We start from the raw sequence: 19,575 nt of genomic DNA, 5'->3' as shown, positions 1-19,575 counted from the left end.
GCCTGGCTGCGTTTGCCCGAAGTTACTCCTCTGCATTTTCGATCGACACATACACAAACACTACTCGAAAAACGAGGGAAAGCCAACTCGTAACAGCAACCAACAAGATCTTCCTCTTCCTCCTCCTCCCTCCCTCCGCGGCCTACCTACCCCCCCGCCCCTCCCCCAGACCCAGCGCGCGTCCGGCTGCTGCACGTTGCCGCCAACAGTTTAGGATCCAAAGCTTTTTTACTCGCTTGATTCTTTTCTTGGCTCCCCCCCTTTTTTTTTCAAAGAGGGAGGAAATCCCGGCAGTGGGCAGCCTGACACGCACACGCCCGCCCGCGTAGCCCGACAAAAGCAGATGCACTTTGACTTGTGACAGCTCTACCTCAAGCCCGGGAGGACTAGGCGGCACGGCGCCCGCCACGCGAGCTCGCAGCGTCTTTCTCTTCTCCGTCTCCGCTTTATTCATTTATCTCCATTCCCGCCGTCGTCATTCTTGGTGACCTTCACTCTTCCGCGGGCTCTGGGCAGAAGAGTAGCTTTCTTTCGTGCCCGAGACTCCTCCTTCTCGCCCCGGGCTGCCCTCCGGAGCTTTGGGACTCCCGTGGCGCACGTCCAGTCGACGCGGCCCTGTTTTGATTTCCTGGTGCGGGTTTTGATTCGCTTGCCGCGAGGGTCTGCTCCTCTTTTCCGAGGGGGTTCTCATCGGTCCTCTTCTGAAGTCATCCCCTCAGCTTTGCCTGCTCCCTCCGTCCCTCTCCTCCCGCCCCCCTTCTCCGGGCCTCACCTAACCAAACCAAAGACCATGGTGCACTGTGCCGGCTGCAAAAGGCCCATTCTGGACCGCTTCCTCTTGAACGTGCTGGACAGGGCCTGGCACGTCAAGTGCGTCCAGTGCTGTGAATGTAAATGCAACCTGACCGAGAAGTGCTTCTCCCGGGAAGGCAAGCTCTACTGCAAGAATGACTTCTTCCGGTGAGTCCTTGCCACCCCGCGCCCCTGTCGCTCCCTCCCCGCGGGCTGTGCCCGGCCGGCTTCGGATCAGAGGTCAGCGTGGCCGCCGCCGCTGCGGTAGAGCTGCCTCGGGAGAGCGCAGCGAGTCCCGCGGGCGCCGCCTCTTCGCCAGCTGGCGCGCTGGGCGCCGGTGACGCGCGGCCCTGCTTGTGTCCTAGAAACTAGGAGGTCCGTCTGGGCTACACGTGCTTGGGAAGAAAGGGCCTGAGCCCTCCACCGGTTCGGAAGCCCCTGCAAGTGTGGAAGAGACCGGGTGTCCCGGCTCTCCAACAACTGCTCCCTCTGGGCCTCCGAGGCTGAGCTTAGAACTGGACCTCACTCCGTGCCACTGCTTGGGCGGTCTCGGAATAGTCTTGGCGGGAACTGCGGCGCCTTTGGCAGGCAGTGTCCCCGCCACCTGCTGAGACAGGGGCAGGGAACAGCTCGGTCTGACAGTCGAACTTGCAGACGCGGGAACCTTCCCGAAACCCGGACCGGCCTCCTAGTGCAGACCTGGGCAAACAGCCCCACTGTAGCCCGGCAGTTCCCCAGCTATTCCCTGCTTCCCTTCTCCTGTCCCGAACATCCCCAGTCGGCGGGGCCGCTTTGGAGCCTTCCCAGGCACCGCGCCTTTGCGGCTATTCACCGCTTGGCCAACAGTTGGAAAAGCCGAGGTTACGCTGGTTGCAGCTGAGAGACCTCCGCCCTCCTTCCCCTCCCTTGTTTGGCTTTTAAGTTGTGTTTTCTTAAGGTCACTATCTTGCTACCACATCCTTACAAACACGCAAGTCAACAGAGAACAACAGGCGCAACTGCGAATTGTTAATTGCATCCGGCGGCTTTGAAACAGTGCGATTTCGCCTGGCTTTAGCTTGTTTTCTCTAGATTTGCGGTGCTGGACAAAAATGGGGAGGGAGCGACGAGCAGGGAGGGATGCGGAGCCACCCCGGCCGCTTGATCTAGAAGCCCAGGCCGCTTTGGGATGCACGGATCGGCTCTACGCGAGCCGTGGTGCGGAGCGCAACACGCGCGGGTCCTAGAGGAAGCGCTAGCTGAGCCTCGAGCCTTCTTCGGCCACACCGGCTTTTCACAGTTGTGGCTGGATCAGAAACGGTTGCCGGTGACAGTGGGCTACACAGGCCTGACATCCGCACAGCGCAGCAGGCGCCTAGAATCCACTCTCCAGGCTCCAGGTTGCGCCAATCTGCCGGCTTCGGGCAGGAACCTGGCAGCAACCCAGCCACAGCCACCGGAGCTCTAGATTTGTTTTCCCACGGTCGGGCTGAACTTCGCCTATCCCCAGCCCATTGTGCCGGTTCTTTGGGGAGACAGAAGACCTGGGAGGGAAAGCCGCTTTTATCGGGGGCCTTGTTTACAGGGCGTTCACATTCCAGTTTGACTTCCCTGAAATGGAAGAGTGCTCCCAACCCTCCGTCTGCGCTCTTTACCCCGGGACTACGCAGGGGCTGGGAGGTAGCTTGGGACTACTCTTCTCTAGCCGGGTGACGCTTCAATCACTTGCCCTGCTGCCTGGTGCGTCCTGCCTCCTGGCCAGCCTGCTTCACCATCGCTTTCCCTCTTTCCTCCTTCCCACATCAGTTCCCACATCACTTCTATTCTCTTTTCCCTTGTTTCTCTGGTGCTCCTCCCTGCCTCTTGCCAACAACCCCTGTACTCGTCCCTTGTAGGTGTTTTGGTACCAAATGCGCGGGCTGCGCGCAGGGCATCTCCCCCAGCGACCTGGTCCGGAGAGCTCGGAGCAAAGTGTTTCACCTGAACTGCTTCACGTGCATGATGTGCAACAAGCAGCTCTCCACCGGCGAGGAGCTCTACATCATTGATGAGAACAAGTTCGTGTGCAAAGAGGATTACCTAAATAACAGCAGTGTCGCCAAAGAGAATAGCCTCCACTCCGGTGAGGCCCTGATTCTTGGCTGTCCCCAGGGGCAGGTGGGGGTCCTGGGGGAGGAGGTCCTGCCAAGGTCCCTGTTCTCAACCTGTCACTTCCTTCTCCTCAGCCACCACGGGCAGTGACCCCAGTTTGTCTCCGGATTCCCAAGACCCATCGCAGGACGATGCCAAGGACTCAGAGAGTGCCAATGTGTCGGACAAGGAAGGAGGAAGCAACGAGAATGATGACCAGAACCTGGGTGCCAAGCGCCGAGGGCCACGTACCACCATCAAAGCCAAACAGCTGGAGACGCTGAAGGCCGCCTTCGCTGCCACCCCCAAGCCCACGCGACACATCCGGGAGCAGCTAGCTCAGGAAACTGGCCTCAACATGCGTGTCATCCAGGTTAGCCCTGTAGGGCCCTCAGAGCACCCTGTCCAGGCTGGGGGAGCCCAGTGTGGAGGAAGGCAGTGAGTCAGGGGCTGGGATTGGGGGCTGGGGCAAACGGGGTATGGCTGCAGAGGCTCCCCGTCTTTGAAATGACTGGGGCTGGAGAGGGAGATGCCTGGAGCTAAGCCTAACTTACCCGGCTTGGGGCACAACCCCATACCAAGTTAGGAAGTCGCGGAGAGGACACTATGGGTATCAGTCTGGCAACTTCAAGAGAAAAGTCTTCAGCTCTGACTCTGTGGGTGTATGGCCCAGTCAGACAAGCCCCAGAGCAAGGATTTCCCCTTCAGAGAAAGCTGTGGGGGGCGGGGTGCCTGGATGGAAGGGAGGGTGGTTCTGCCCAGGGTCTGCCCTGGGGAGCAGAAGCCAAGCCCTTTGGAAGCATCTGGGCCTGGGCTTGGGATATTGCGAGGCGGTGTTGCCACATGGGGTGCTGGTTGGTGCCATTCCGACCCACTGCTCATTGTTGAGTTCCGTGCCTTCTGCGAAAGTGTGAGTGGCTCTGGGGTCGTGGTGACTGCCTGTGGTGGGGTGTTCAGTCTGCGTCTAAGAGCAGGCACTCCTCAGCAGGAGGCCCTGGGGCCTCTGGGAGGCAGCGCACACCTGTGCAGGGGCAATGGGTGTGCCTGTCGCTATGGGTGAGAGGCTATGGAGAAGTCTAGCGGAAACTGTGGCAGTGTGCCCTGTAGTAAACACCGCCGACTGTACCAACTGCTTCACGTCGGACAGGAAGCCTAACCAGGTGTCCTCTACCCCACACCGCGCTCGCATGCACACCCAGGGGCCAGGAGTCGGAAAACTACAGGGCTGGAAAAGCACAGGGCTGGAGGACAGGGACCCATGGGCGTGCGGGGAAGGAAAGGAGGAGCTGCGGCCTCACGGACTGCTTGCTTCAGGTCTGGTTCCAGAACCGGCGCTCCAAGGAGCGGAGGATGAAGCAGCTGAGCGCGCTGGGCGCCCGGCGCCACGCCTTCTTCCGCAGTCCGCGCCGGATGCGGCCGCTCGTGGACCGCCTGGAGCCGGGAGAGCTCATCCCCAACGGCCCGTTCTCCTTCTACGGAGGTGAGTTCGCGGTCGAGCTGCGGGGCGCGGCCGGGCCGGGTCGGGCCAGGTGGGCTTCGCAGGAAGCGGGGTGGCTGCGCAAAAAGCGCTGCACGAGTTCTTGGAGAAGAGGGGCTGCCGAGTAAGGCTTGGAGAGATGGCGAGACCCAGGGGTGAAATCTTGGCCGTGTCCGAGGAAGGGGAGCGCCGAGCCGCAGCCGCTGCCTCCCGGCCCCGCGCGCTGCGGCTTGCTTCCCGCCCTGACGCTCTCCTCCCCGCCGCTCCGCAGATTACCAGAGCGAGTACTACGGTCCCGGGGGCAACTATGACTTCTTCCCGCAAGGCCCCCCGTCCTCGCAGGCTCAGACGCCGGTGGACCTGCCCTTCGTTCCCTCATCCGGCCCTTCTGGAACGCCCCTGGGTGGCTTGGAGCACCCACTGCCAGGCCACCACCCTTCGAGTGAGGCGCAGAGGTTCACCGACATCCTGGCACATCCCCCGGGGGACTCACCCAGCCCAGAACCCAGCCTGCCCGGGCCTCTGCACTCCATGTCAGCTGAGGTCTTTGGGCCCAGCCCGCCCTTCTCCTCGCTGTCTGTCAATGGCGGGGCGAGCTACGGAAACCACCTGTCCCATCCCCCAGAAATGAACGAGGCGGCCGTGTGGTAGCGGGGGTCTCTCACGGTGCACGGAATACGTGGTTGTACAGAAATGAAACTTTTATTTAAGAAAACAGACACGAAGGGGGGAAAAAAACCTGAAAAGCAAGGCCGCTCCCTCCACGCTCCCTCCAGCCTCGGGGATGTGCTCAAAGTTTAGGGAGACTGGCTGGAAAGCAAAGGGGAAACACCGAGCAGGATCCAAATCTGCCTCGAGGTGGAACTGGGATCGGAGCACTGGTTGGCAAGGTGCAGGACTGGGGCTCCAGAAGGGGAACGCAGACTGTCCCCACCTGCGACCTGGACAGGGGCTCCCGGATCCCCAGAAACACTGAGCGCGCAAAGACGCGCCCAGCAGCCACAGGCCCGTGCGCCCTGTCCCTCCAGAGCCGCCGGGAGGGCGGAACCTGGCACGGTCATGGGAGGGCAGTGAGGCAGTTAGCTGACTAGTGTTGTGCCCAATTCAGCGACAGCGGCCACAAACTCTTGTAGCTTCAGAAACACCGACCTGCTGCGCATCAGGTGGGACTCTTCTCTATATATTTTGTCTCTGGGTTTTTGGTTTTTGTTTTTGCCAAAATTGCAAAATTCTAAATGTTAATCCCTCAGTATCAACTCCTCTACCTTCGCCAAGCTCTGCGCGCGCGAACACACACACACACACACACACACTCACACGGGATAGGACCGGCTCCGGGAACATGACTTGAACTCAGCTGTACAAGAGAAAGTATTCTATCCTCACACACAAAAAGTAAAAAAAAAAAAAAAAAAAAAAAAAGACTATTGAACTAAAACAGTCAACTGTTTACGTATACTGTTAAATTCAGGAGTTCAGTGTTTTACTAATATATCCTGTTTTTGAAACCTCTTGTTCAATAACAAAATGTTTTGAGCAATCAACCAAAATTGTTCCTTTTCTTTTCCTGTAGATGTTCTGACAGATTTACAGGGCTTGGGGCTCACTGTGCTAGTATGTTAAAAAAAAAAAAAAGGTGTTGTTTACACGAGGCGAAGAGAAAACACGATATTCAGACAGTTGCCAAATAGAATAATTATAGCACAAATACTGTAAAGGTGCCTGGCACCAGCAACCTGAGAAAGTGTTTAGAAAAAAAAAAGTGTTACAAGGTTTAAAAAAAAAAAAAAGACATCTTTGCTAATTTTTAGTCCTGTTGAACATTCATGGAATTGTTAATAATGACTTATATAGACCCACACAGGTTTTATTTTTGTGTCTTTAAAATAAAAGTCCAAAAATATTTAAATTTTATGGTCAAATATGCAGTCAGCAGCTGCTACTTTTTCTTTATATATTAAATTTCTCATATGTCTTTTATTGTTCTAATAAACCTAAGCTTGTGTGACCTCCAGTGCATATTAGACCATTCACTGTATGAAAGAAAACATGTTGAATAAATTTGTGAGTTTTTAATAAAAATAGAAAATCTGATGTTTAGATAATTGGTGCTGTGTTCTTTGATGTTTTCCATAACCAGCTCGAAGCCTGGGTAGGGCACAGGACGGGCCCTGCAAAGCCGGGGGACAGAGGCAGGGTTGGGGGACATGTGGTTTGTTTTTTGTTTGTTTTTGTTTTTTTACCTTGGCTGTGTGGTTGAAGCCCTTTGCTAATACCGGCCAGGCTTTACTCCATGGCTTCCTGCTGTTAACTACAGATTTGCATTCCGTGGCTTTAACTGATAGGGTTGAAGAGATGTTCGTGGATATGTTTAATATACAACTTGAAATAGAAATCAAATCCATGGCTCAGAATGAGTGGTCTCGGTCTGTGATGGAGCGTGATCGGAAGCATTCTCGCCCTCTTCTCCCCGCACATGCAAAATCCGCCCGTGAATGTCAGCTGCTTGGAAATACAGTCAGAGTTGGTGCTTTCCAGCTCCAGTTCATTTTCTTTAGATAATCCAGCTTTCTAATTGGGTAGTTTGAAAGATAACCAAAAGCATGGACACCATAGCTGGAAATGAAATACTTTAATCCCTTTCGCAGAACTGACAGGAAACTGTTTTTCCTAGTATTTGCTAACATGTGAAGAGTTGCATAAAAAATAAAATGTTTTGCATGGCACAGGATTCATATTAAGTTTCTCTGCAAGATGAACTCAAATAACTAATGTAGAAATGAAATTTCAACTGGGAGTTGCCAATAGGTTCCGAAAAGTAGTTCAGTCCCTTCCAAGCCTTCATTAGACGTGGAAGGAATTTGAATATTTGATGCACTGTGAAAGATTTGGTGAGTGTGTGAAAGTCAGACACGATCAGTGTGTCAGAATTTTTCATTTCACCTAGATTTCTGTCTGGGTTATTTATGTCCTTATTTGAAAAAAAAAAAAATCAAAGGTTTCCCATTAAATGGTATGTAATTTCCAGTGCTGTTTTCAGATTGTGTTAAAACGCAGCCAAGTTTCTGTTTTCTGCAGTGGTGGCGTTAAGATAAGCAATATTTCACTGCATCCATATAATGGTTTATCTCATGGTGTTGGGGGATGCCTATCAGAGAGAAATCTGGCAGTGTTCTTGCAGAAATAAAGATTTATGAAATGCAAGGGAGACTTTTGAAACTCTTAGCTTGTGAGTGCAGCACACTTCTTCCTCTGCTTTCTTTGCCGTTGCGGGCTGGGCTGATTCTTTCAGCCCTGGTAGCGTATATACATTCAGCCACAGCCAACGGATTCATTAGAGCCGCAGCCCTCTGCCCCTTCAAAGACACTCATTTAGCTGAATGTATGCTCACTGGGAAGCTGCATTTTCCTATCAAGGCTGCTGAATTATTTAGCAGCTTTATTGTGGGATCTGGGTGTTTGATAAGGCGCTTTAGAGTTGGGCGTCCGGGCAGGAGTCGCTTGCTTGCAGTCGGCGACTAGCCAGTGGCGCGGCTTCTCCCTTCGGCGTGGTGCAGTCAGCTCCGAAGGATGCCTGAGCAGGGTAGAAATTGCAAGCCCTAGGGCTTGGTGAAGACCAGGCCTGGAAGTGCCAGGGACCGTTACCCTGCCCGACGCTGTTGCGGGGCTCCAGCTATGCAGTGCGGTGAGGCGCGCGGCACTCTCCCTCCCGGAGCACTTCCGCCGCGGTCTTCTATTGCGTCCTCCTCTCCTTGGGCCGGGTTTGGCCACCTGGCTTCTTACGCAGCCATCTTAACAGCCGCCGCCACCTCTGGGCCTCCTGCCACCTGCCCTCTGGGGCTGGGACAGAGCAGCAGCCTGCTCACTCAGTGTCTCTCCCGGCTGATGGGAGAGTGGGGGGCAAGGCTGGGAAGGAACACAGGGGAAGACACCGGCGTTTGGAGCTGGGCGTTTGAAGGTGTTAGAGGCATCACCTGGATACCATGAACTCTTCAAAGCGCAGGTCAGGTGAACAGACAGATATTGGGGACCCTTGGGGGATAGATCTAATGTCACCCCACCTCTGCCAACCTATTCTTACATATGTCTGCCACTTGGCAGAGGAGAGGTGTGTTCTTTTGCAGGACCCTGCTCACTTTTGTGCTCATCTTTGTGCAGTCAGAGGTGGGAGATTCTTCTAGGAGAGTGGCCACCCCATCTCAAGAACCTAGGATGCATTTAGGGAAGGATCCCCTGAGAGCTTGCAGAGGCCATCCCCGCTCCTTGCTCAGCTGCTCTCAGTTATAGCTCACTCCTGGAATCCTTGCCTCCCCTCCTGGAGCCCTTTTGCAGCTCTGTGTCTGGGGTAGCGTTTCGGAGTGTGTGTGTGTGTGTGTGAGAGAGAGAGAGAAAGTAGGGCATCTTAAGTCCTTATGAAGGCTATCCAAGACAGTAGGAACCAGAACCAAGAAGAGAGAGGTGGGAAGCAGACTTCTAGCTTTTTTTTTTTTTTTCCTGCTGAGTGTCTGCCCTGTCCAGCTTCCAAGCTGCCCAGCAGCGTCCAGATGCTACAGCCTAGAGGTGGGCTGGGCCCTGCCTCACTTTTCTGCCTTTTCCACTTCGTCCTTAGCTTGGAGGCCAGTTTGCTAAGTGTTACTAAGGGTGGACGTGTTTTCCATGTGAGACGCAGACTTTTATGTACTTCAAGCCCTGGCAATGGTCACTTGGTGGAGTCGCTCAGGATTGCACTCTGCTTGAAGACATTGACAAACTAAGGAATCTGCCCCTGCTGAGCCTGGCATTCTTCACCAGGGAGTTTGCCCAAGACAGGAAGCCTCTACTCCTTTGGGTTCCACAGGAGGCAGTGGGGAGCCATGACATTCCAGGGGCCTGGCTGGACTGTACCCAACGGGGGCTCTAACACATCACCCAGTCACTCTCCCAGACTCTTTTGAGGATTCTTTAGTAGGCCTTGTTCGGCAGGAGAAGGAGAACAGCCCTCACACAGTGTCTGTTTCCACGTTTGTCAGCCTCTGCAGGGAATGCTGGATGGGGGGCATGCAAAGCAATTCTTTTTTCACCTTGCCTGTATGCAATGAAATGGACCCTTTGTTGATATTTGTAGTCTACCCTTCAGTGCCTGCATTTGTGCGCCAGTATCAGGCGTCTGAGTGCGCCCCCACCTCTGACCACAAAAGGCAGTCCCAAGGAGGGTGTTCCCTAGAGAAATCCCCGCGCTGCCTGCCTCTCCCTACTCAGGCAAGGCAACTTGCAGAAGCCAGAGACCTTTATATTCATGCACAGCCCTAGTGAGCCCCAATTACTCCCATGAATAAAGACCCCAACAGTTTGCTTCACACTTACACATCCCTAACAGGAAGTCTCCAAATCCAGGACGCTGTGGGCACAGGAGAGTCTTTCCCAAGACCCCTCTTAATTGTCAAAAATCCAAGTCTGTTTAGGGGGCCCAGCCTGTGTGTAGCTGCCCAACTGGGAACCACAGGTTGGAGAAGCTTATCCTGGCATCCCTTCTTTCCAGTCGGCCCACCCGGCTGCACTGCTCTGTCCCGCCACGTCCGGGGCCGCGCGTACCCTGCTGAGCCTCTGGGGGAGTCACGTGCCCTTGCGCGCTCCCGTGCCGCCCGGCACTGGCTCCCCGGCTCGACGCATGCGCACCCTCCCGCGGCCGGCGGCCCTCCCTACAGCCTCGCGCGCGCTTCCGCCTGGATCCTAGCAACGCTGTAGTGACGCGCCAGGCCCCGCCCCGCTCGCGCGCGCCTCCCGGAAGTAGCCGGTTGGGAGCTTGAGCGCCGTTGGCCGCGCGGTCCCGGGTTGCCTCTCCTGGGCGAGATCGTCGAGCGGTCGGCTGGGGACGGTGACTGCGGGCTCCTTCACTTGCGGACTTCCGACCGAGGCCTGGAGACGATGGCGGGGCCGCCACCGCTGGCGCTGCAGCTGGAACAGTTGTTGAACCCGCGGCCGCGCGAGGCGGACCCTGAGGCCGACCCGGAGGAGGGTAAGGCCTGACGGGGGCAGGCCACGTGCGGAGCCCCGCGGGGCTGGGTCCTGGCCCGCCGGGGCGTGTGTGCGCGTGGCTGGAGTGGGCAGCCCGAGGAGGACGGGCAGCCGTGCCTTGCCGCCGGCTTGCCACTTCCCCCTGAGCCCGGCAGGAGGAGGGCTTCGGCCTCTGGACTTGGTGCTCGTGTGGGTGGGTGGGGGACCGTGCCGAGGACTCGGCGCCTTGGGGGTCAACTTGCGCGAGCGCTGTTGGAGGGTTCTCAGGAGGGTTGGTCGTAGCGGGCAGGAGGTTACGTTTCAGCAAGAATACCCTGGCTGGTATTGCGTTAAAAACGGCCAGAAGTGAGTGTCGGTGATGATTTGTATGTTCGATTCGCTGTGCCCGAGAACTTGCTTGGAGAACATAGTTTAAAAAAAAAAAGTAGCAATCCCTGGTGCTGTTTAAGCCTCTTCGGGTCGTGAGGCTGCTGTTCTGTAAGCTGCCGTTGGAGGTCTAGCTGGCAGTAATCCTGTTTTAAACTCGAGTCAGGGGAGGGTGAGGAAGGGAGAATCAGCAGGGATAAATCCAAGTGCTGAACCGTGACTTAGGCATTGCAGTGGCAGGCATTGGGGACTGTTTAGCTTGGCTCAGAGCAGGGGACTCCCTTGAGGATGGGAGGAGTCCTGGCGTGGTGGGAGGGCACTGATGGAAGGGAGTGGGGCAACCTGCCTGTGCCGCAGGAGTCAGACTAGTTTGGGATGATTGGGAGCTTAGCAGGAGATGTGCTGGGAGACACAGGGAGTCGGCTGTCCCTTCTTGAACAGCAGTAGAACCGGTGGCCCAGCTCCCTTGAGAGGTAACAAGTTTCCCTGTTCTGGAAGTTGGGGTCTCTTGGAGAGAACATCCAGGCAGATGAAAGGATTGAAAGGGGTTCAAATGAAAGTTCCTCCTAACCTGGGGAATTTAATGACTTTTCCGCCTCCCCCCCACCCCCAGATACTGCTGCCAGAGTGATTGACAGGTTTGAGGAAGGGGAAGACGGAGCAGGTGATTTCCTGGCAGTGGGCAGCATTAGGAAATTGGCATCCGCCTCCCTCTGGGACACGGACAGAAGGTATTCTGGCAGAACCACCTCAAGAAAAGCGTGGAAGGAAGACCCTTGGGAGAGGACACTGCCAGTTTCATCTGGTGAGTAGACACGAGGGCATGGAATGTCTTCTTCCTGACTGTCTCAGGGCTAAGGGCCTTTTGATTTTCCTCTTCTGGGTGATGCCTGCAGGACCCGCCTGTGTGCTCCCACCTGTGGCCCTAGGACAGGCTGCTGATTTGTATTAGGAGGAACCTTCCAGGTTGCTGCATTGCATGTCATGACAAGAGTCATTCCTTTACTGCACTCCTTAGGTGCAGACTAATGGGTCTCCCTGCAACAGAGTGAAGAGCAGGCAGTGCGTAGAGGCTGGTGAAGAGGGCCGTGTGTGGGACTGGCATTGTGCCTGACGGACATGCTCCTCTCTGCTTTTGGCCGTTTTCCTTTGGTTTGTCAGGGGCTGTATTCATGGATTGATGCTGTAAAGGACAGCATCATCCTCCCTGCTCCCCTCCAAGGGAGTTAGGATGCTGTGTGCGTCTAGTTGCGAGGAGAGGTGAATTTCGGAGCTGCAGAAGGGCCTGAATATGGCCATTACCTGAGGATGCCATTTGTTTCCCTTTAGGGAGGTCAGGGGTGCTGGGTTGAGACTCTACAGATAATACGGAAGGGACCATCATTCAGGTTGTATCTGTGACATAGTCCTTGATGTAGTTCAGGCTGCTACTGATAAGCTCGTTTCATATTCTACGCCTAGAGACTGATAAAGAGACCAATCATGAGACAAATATGATAATATTCATTGAACTCTCACCATGTGTCAGCCATGGTGGTTAGCGCTTTAAGTTCCAAGACTCTGGGATGCAGTAAGCCCTTAAAAATGTTATCACCATTGTCATCACATGTATCATCTCATTTAATCCTCTCAGTAGCCTAAGAGGTGGATATTATTTATCCCCATTTTAGAGATAAGGAAATTGAGGGCAGATTGTTTAGGTAACTTACCGAAGGTCAGAGAGTTAGTGAGTGGAGGAGCTAGAATTCATGTGAGAGCAGTCTGACTTCAAGATCTACACTGTACACTTCTATATGAATGTTTCTTAGTTAACTGATTTGCTCTTAGTTTTTGTGTTTAGATTGTTGACAGCCTAATTTTTGTCTTACGTTTATACATACCGTAAGTACAAAAATCTTTTTTAAAAAGTTTACATACACTACTTTTTTAGAAGGTATTTTTCAGGCTGGCATAGAGGCTCCGTGGTTTAAGCCAGTGCATACGGGGCCAGCATCCCAGAGGAGTGCTGCTTTGAGTCCTGCTGCTCCACTTGCGGCCCAGCTCCCTGGTGATGCACCTGGGAGCATAGCGGGAGGTGGCCAAGGATTTGCCTCTACACTTACTCAGATCCTGAAGCTCCAGGCTGCTTCGGCTTGATCCTGCCCCAGCCATTGTGGCTGTCCGTGGAGGGGTCTCTGTAACTGCATCTCAAGTAAATAAGTGAATCTTAAATATACATGCTTATATACACACACACATATATAATAAATATATTTATATTTGAGAATCGGGGAGAGTGTTCTCATGTGCTTCTTCATTCTTCAAATGTCTGCATCCCGGGGCTAGGCGGGGCTTGAGCTTACCCTGGGAACCAGGAACTCAAGCCAGGTTTCCCAAGTAGGTGTTAAGAATCCAATTTCTTTCTCTCTCTCTTTATTTTTTTAAGATTTTTTTTGGGAGCCTGGTGCCATGGACTAGCAGCTAAAGTCCTTGCCTTGAACACGCCGGGATCTCATATGGGTGCTGGTTCTAATCCCAGCTGCTCCATTTCCCTTGCAGCTTCCTGCTTGTGGCCTGGGAAAGCAGTAGCGGACGGCCCAAAGCCTTGGGACCCTGCACCCACATGGGAGATCCGAAAGAGCTCCTGGCTCTGGGCTTCGGATCAGCACAGCACCGACCGTTGTGATCATTTGGGGAGTGAACCAGCGGACGGAAGATCTTTCTCTCTGTCTCTCCTTCCTTCTGTGACTTTGCAATAAAATAAATCGTAAAAAAAGATGGCCACAACGGCTGGAGCTGAGCCTATCCAGAGCTAGGAGCCTGGAGCTTTTTCTGGGTTTCCTTTGTAGGGGCAGGGTCCCAAGGCTTTGGGCCATCCTTGACTGCTTTCCCAGGCCACAGGCAGGGAGCTGGATGGAAAGTGGAACCCAATTTCTTAAGCCATCGTTGCTGCTTTCAGGCTCTGGAAGTTGGAGTTAAGAGTTGAAGTTGCTGACGAAGCCCAGGCACTGCAGCCTGGGATGCTGGCGTCATAACCAGTAACGTCACCACTCTGCCAAATGATAGCATCTGTAAAGCTGCAAATACTGAAGACCCATCACATTTTCATGAAATAGCTTGTTTTATTGAAGACAGTTGTCACTGAGTGGTTTCTATCTAATATTTGTGCTTGCTATACGTTGGGCTTTTATTTTCTGGAAGAGATTGGATAATCTGGGGAAAAAAAATCTAAGTATCAGGTGATGCCCTAAGTATAAGTAGGCTTAGCTGGTACTTGAACCAGTGTAGGATCAAGTTCCATTTTGGAAAATAAGATCCTTGTGATTTGATTGCTGAATGACCCATTAGCCCTCTCTTCCCATTTGCTTGTACATTTTGTACTCAAGTGCTGTTTCCTCTTTTTCTCCACTTTGTCTTCTGAGACCTGTTCCTTACGTTTGTTAAGTAAAATTCTAATGTCACTTGCTCCATTCTTCAGCTTTCCAGAAGAGCTGAATGGTTTCTTCTCTGAACTCCTTGTACTAATGATGCTATAATATCATTGTTATTTTATTAGATGGGTATCTATCACTCCCACCAGACTGTCATCTCTTCCCTATAGTATTAAAGTATGTTTGTGCTTCCTCAGCCTTTGTCTATACTTGGCTCCTGGAGCATGCCTTAATAAGTGTTAAATAGGATATAGTGATGTGATCAAGTGTACACATGGGGTAATTAATGGTAAACTGTGTCTTCTATGTCAAAACTGGTAATTCCTGAACATCAGTTGAAATTTTACCATTCTTCATGATCTAGCCTATGTGTTCTTTGCTTGGTTGGAAGCCCTGCTTCAGATCACTTGCCTTATAGTTAAATTATTTTCTCCTCTGGGTATTTTTCCTTCCTTCTTTCCTTTCTTCCTTTCTTCCTTCCTTCCTTTTTTGAGATTTATATTTTTATTGGAAAGGCAGATTTACAGAGAGAAGGAAAGACAGATCTTCGATTTGCTGGTTCACTCCCCAAATGACATCAAAGGCCAGTTGAGCTGAGCTCGCTCAGCTAAGCTGGTCCAAAGGTAGAAGCCAAAGGCTTCTTCCAGGTCTGTCTTGAGGGTTCAGGGTCCCAAGGCTTTGGGCTGTCCTCAACTGCTTTTCCAGGCCACAATCAGGGAACTGGAAGGGAAGTAGGGCAGCCAAGATTTGAAGCAGCACCCATATGGAATTCCAGCACATGCAAGGTGAGGACTTTAGCAACTAGGGTACTGCACCGGGCCCATCAAAACATTTCTATTTCCTTCCTATATTACAGTATTTATTTACTTGAGAAAATACTTGTTTATTTGGGTTACAGAGAGAAGGAAAGACACAGAAGTGTTATGGTTCACTCCCCAAATGGCTGCAGCTGCTGGGGCTGGGTCAGTACCCAGGAGCTCTTCCTTTTTTTTTTTTTTTTAAGATTTATTTATTAATTTAAAAATAAGAGAGAGGGAGGGAAATAGATCTTCTGTCTATTGGTTCATTCCCCTGGTGGTTGCATGGCTACAGTTAAGTCAGGCTGAAGAACCCAGGAGTGTAGGATTCTTCACCTGTGTCTTTCACATAGGTCTCAAATACTTGGTCCCTCATCTGCTGCTTTTCTCAGGTCATTAATAGGGAGCTGGATTGGACGTGGAGCCACTGGATAGGAACCAGTGTCAGCAGTTTGCCACAATGCTAGTCCCTGAGTCAGGAGCTTTATTTGAGCTTCCCACATAGGAGACAGGAACCTAAGCATTTAGGCATCTTTTGTTGCTGTCTCCGGTATATTATCATGGAGGTAGGATCGTAATTGGAGCAGCCAGGATCCAAATCAGTGTCCATATAGGAACCCCGTGCTGTAGTCTGTGAACCTGCTGATCCAGAGTGCTGGCCCCTGCATTACAGTTTTAAGTTTTAATTACGTTGGTCTTACCCAGTAGAATCTTTCATTAGTGCAGGACCGTGTTCTATTCTTTGCCTCCCTCTTACCTTTTAGAGGTATTTGATGGGTCCTATCTATTTGCAGAATATAGTGAGTTGACTATAGTATATGGAGTTGAGTACAGTCATATGTGTTTTCCCCCTTAATAGATGCTGTGATTCTTCAGTTGAAAAGAAAGCTATGGTTTAGTGTTTTTCTCTGAGGAGCAGCTATGTTTTCTTCCTTCCCTTCTTGTCCAGACAAGGAACTATCTGATGAGGAAGGATCTGGAGGTGAAGACTCCGAGGGTTCTGATGAAGACGGGAGTGCTGCCAGTGAAGAGGAGGAGGAGGAAGAGGACACTTTGGCTGGGAGGAGGAAGGGCAGGAGCCACAGTGCCAACACGGCTGGCTTCCACGTCCAGAGCATCAGTGACTTCGAGAGCTTCACCGAGGGAATGGATGACCTTGGGAGCAGTGAGGAGGAGGAACATGAAGATGAAGAGAGCGGCATGGAGGAAGGGGAGGAGGAGGAAGACTTGGAGCATGAGAGTGAGGAAGACGCGGCTGGAGACAGGAACAGTGAGGATGATGGCGTGGTGATGACCTTCTCCGGAGGCAAAGTTTCCGAGGAAGTGGAGAAGGGACGAGCTGTGAAGAACCAGATAGGTTTGTCTGTGGTTTTACTGCTTGTTTATTTATTTATTTTTTGAAGTATCTACTTTTTGTTTATTTAGCTGTTTGTTTTTTGGCTGCGCTATGTTTCTGTGTGCTTCCAATTAGTTTGTGACATGCTCCACTTGTCCAAAGGGCTAAAGCCCACCTCCATGCTTAGCCAGCCGCTGCCGGGCTGAGCTGCTTAGCTGGTTCTGCTCTGGTACTTCCCAGCGGCTGTGGAAGATTGAAGAGTGTTTTCTCCACTCCTTGGGCTTTAACATTCCCTCTCTCATAGCAAATATTTGCTTCCAAGATACAAAATTTATTTCTTATAATGGAGAGTGTTTCTGTGGTGTGAAACTGATAACGCAGTGCTGCCTAGAGATGGGCATGGTTTCTTGCGTCTCCCTTGCGTCCCGGGAGGATTTGACAACTGAGTGATGGCATCCTCTCTTCTTCTTTGTAGCCCTGTGGGATCAGCTCTTGGAAGGAAGGATCAAACTGCAGAAAGCTCTGTTGACCACCAATCAGCTGCCTCAACCAGATATTTTCCCTGCTTTCAAGGACAAAGGTGGTCCAGAATTTGCCAGTGCCCTAAAAAACAGTAAGGCTATCTCTACCATTTTGGGATACTTCTAACCATTGGAATATACTAGGATTGATGGAAAGGAAGAAGAAGAAATGATACTATTTTAGTGATGTTATGGTTATAGCAAGGCAATTTCAATTTAAAAGAAAGATAGCATTATAACCCTTTTATCACATGAAGAAAGCTTTGGCTGAAATGGCTCGCTGTTCCGCTTTCTTCTTTCCAGACCTCATTCCTGCCACACCTTTCCTTAGGCTTTCTGAGGATTTCTTTAGTGCTCAGGGAAGACTGGAAACTAACTGATCTAGAACCAAAGGAAGAGAACAAGTGGTTAAACGCATCATTTGAATTGGTCGTGTTGTGTGCCTTGAAGATCCTGCCTGCCGTTGGGGGTTTTTGATCTCACTCATATCTTCCTTTGGGTGTTGTAGGGAGAGGAGAAAGATGATGACTGTGAAGAGATCCACCCATTTTGTAAGAAAAGTGAACAACTGTTAGAGTCAAAGATTTCTAGGAGAGAGAAGGGATTTAGAGGCTGTTTGTGTTTGGTTCTTAGTCCCCTCATTTCCAGGTGAGGTCCAGAGAGAGCACTTGCCCAAGGTTACAAGCTCACTGATGCACAGCACAGACCTGTCCACCTTTTCTCTCTGTAGCAGTTTGCTAAGCACAGCACTACTGCCTCCTGTGTTCATTCAGTGGGCCTGTGAGCCCAGTGGCATGGGACTGTGGGAGCTGGAGATTTGGGATGAGTGTATAACTGTGGGTAGAATTACTCTATTTGCATGTTGAGACTTTTTGTTTAAGATTTTTATTGGAAATTGTAGGTTTACAAAGAGAAGGAAATACAGAAAGAGATCTTTTCATCTGTTGGCTCACACCCCAAATGGCTGCAACAGCTGGAGCTGAGCCGATCCAAAGCCAGGAGCCAGGAGCCTCTTCTGGATCTCACTAGTGAGTCCAGGGTCCCAAGGATGTGCGCCATCTGCTGCTTTTCTAGGGTGTAAACAGGGAGCTGGATGGGAAGTGAAGCAGCCATGACACTTAAGTGGCACTTGAAGGTGGAGTGTTTAGCCTGTTGGGCCATAGCCCTGGCCCTGAAGCAAGGTGCTTTTACTTGCTCTTTAAGAGTATCATGGAGTTGGTTGGAGGACCCTTGCCCGGACATCTAATGTAGCAAATGCCTCTAGGTAGAGTCTTCTTAAAACCTTTCAACATAAATGGTATATCTTTGGTTATAGAAATCTGTGAATCAATACTGTAAGCAAATACCTGGCTTAATTAGGAATAACTTCCTAGAGACCAATTTTTATTTTTTATTTTTTTAAAAAAATTTATTTATGTATTTGAAAGGCAGAGAGGGAGAAAGATCTTCCATCCGCTGAAACCAGGAGCTGCATCTGGGTTTCCCGCATGGCGGCAGGACCTGTACTTGAGCCGTCTTCTGCCTTCCCAGGCCCATCATTAGGAAGCTGGAGCAGCTGTGAGTCGTGGGAGACCATGCTGCAGCACTGCCTATGACTCCTGTGATGCCAACATCCCATATGGATGGTGGCTTATGTCGTGGCTGCTCCGCTTCTGAACCAGCTCCCTGGGGAACACAGCAGAAAGTGGCCTAAATGCTTGGGCCCCTGTCACCCAGTGGGAGATCTAGATGAGGGCCTTGGGTTGGGCCTGCTTCAGCCCTGGCCATTGTGGCCACTTTGGGAGTGAATCATGGGATGGAAGATCTATCGGTCTCTTCTCTGCAACTCTGCCTTTCAAATGAATAAAATAAAATCATAAAAAAAAAAGTGAGCATCTGGGACTCGGACATTGTGCTGTGAATGCTACGCATCCTGAGCGGTGGCTTAGCCCGCTGTACCACAAAGCCTGTCCTGTAAGTCCGGATCTGGGTCTGTGTCCTTCTGTCTGAAGTCTCTTCCCTTTGTGGAAAGTCTCTGTACTCTTCCTAGAAACCCTGCACAGACTGTGAGGGTTGGTGTTTTATATCCCCCTTTAACACCTTCCTCTCCTTGCTTCCTAAATGGACAGATTCATGGTTTTCAGACTTCCTGAGACTTCTGGAACACTTCTGCTACTTTTATTGCCCTAATACCGTACTTCCTTACAGATCTTTTGATGAAGACTAGACTGTATCATTTATTTTATTTTTGATATTGTTAACATACTTGATTAAAAAAAAGAGGGCCCAACATGGTAGCTTAGTGGCTAAAGTCTTCGCCTTGCATCTGCTGGGATCCTATGTGGGAATTGGTTCGAATCCTGGCTGCTCCACTTCCCATCCAGCTCCCAGCTTGTGGCCTGGGAAAGCAGTGGAGGACGACCCAAAGCCTTGGGACCCTGCACCCAAGAGTGGGAAGAGAGTGGGAAGAAGCTCCTGGTCTCTGGCTTCAGATTGGTACAGCTCCAGCTGTTGCGGCCACCTGGGGAGCGACCACTTGGGAAGGGAATCAGTGGATGGAAGATTTTTTTGTCTGTATCTGCTTTACTCTGCAAATCTGACTTTCTGATTAGGGTGAGGAGAGTCAATATATGCAGGAATGTAGGTGGGGTACATGCTTCCATTTTTTTTTTTTTTCTTTTTTTCCTCTATATGCTAGGGGAGTAGGGGGAGGTGAGAGGGAGGAGGCCACTCCTCACTGTCAAACTACATGAGCACCTGGGGATGAAGGATGATCATTTGATGGCACGTTAGA

At 51.6% G+C, this 19,575-nt stretch overlaps 2 protein-coding genes across 2 annotated transcripts in view; both read left to right on the top strand.

Moving 5' to 3' along the window:
- Positions 1 to 703: 703 nt before the first annotated feature.
- Positions 704 to 5,093, top strand: LHX1 (LIM homeobox 1). Its single transcript, XM_041001120.1, has 5 exons — positions 704 to 960; positions 2,667 to 2,893; positions 2,997 to 3,274; positions 4,216 to 4,381; positions 4,650 to 5,093. Exons 1-5 carry the CDS (start codon positions 791 to 793, stop codon positions 5,027 to 5,029), a joined length of 1,221 nt encoding a protein of 406 aa, XP_040857054.1. The 5' UTR covers positions 704 to 790; the 3' UTR covers positions 5,030 to 5,093.
- Positions 5,094 to 10,182: 5,089 nt separating this feature from the next.
- AATF (apoptosis antagonizing transcription factor) overlaps positions 10,183 to 19,575 on the top strand; it is a 100,936-nt gene continuing 91,543 nt past the window's right edge. The window contains exons 1-4 of the mRNA XM_041000283.1: positions 10,183 to 10,373; positions 11,352 to 11,543; positions 15,895 to 16,302; positions 16,757 to 16,894. Of these exons, the coding sequence (XP_040856217.1) occupies positions 10,283 to 10,373; positions 11,352 to 11,543; positions 15,895 to 16,302; positions 16,757 to 16,894 (829 nt within the window). The 5' untranslated portion in view covers positions 10,183 to 10,282. The remainder of the gene's footprint in view (positions 10,374 to 11,351; positions 11,544 to 15,894; positions 16,303 to 16,756; positions 16,895 to 19,575) is intronic.

Source organism: Ochotona curzoniae, unplaced genomic scaffold (genome assembly GCF_017591425.1).
Source record: "Ochotona curzoniae isolate NIBS_2020 unplaced genomic scaffold, NIBS_Ocur_1.0 scaffold_2453, whole genome shotgun sequence".
NCBI lineage: Eukaryota > Metazoa > Chordata > Mammalia > Lagomorpha > Ochotonidae > Ochotona > Ochotona curzoniae.
Note: the sequence above shows the minus strand (reverse complement) of the source record. Positions and strands in the feature narration are given on the sequence as shown.

Excerpts from the sequence above, each read along its gene's own strand:
- LHX1 (XM_041001120.1), top strand. The coding sequence starts at position 791 with ATGGTGCACTGTGCCGGCTGCAAAAGGCCCATTCTGGACCGCTTCCTC. Across the intron at positions 3,275-4,215 it reads TCAACATGCGTGTCATCCAG|GTCTGGTTCCAGAACCGGCG; the intron begins GTTAGCCCTGTA and ends TGCTTGCTTCAG. Across the intron at positions 4,382-4,649 it reads CCCGTTCTCCTTCTACGGAG|ATTACCAGAGCGAGTACTAC; the intron begins GTGAGTTCGCGG and ends GCCGCTCCGCAG.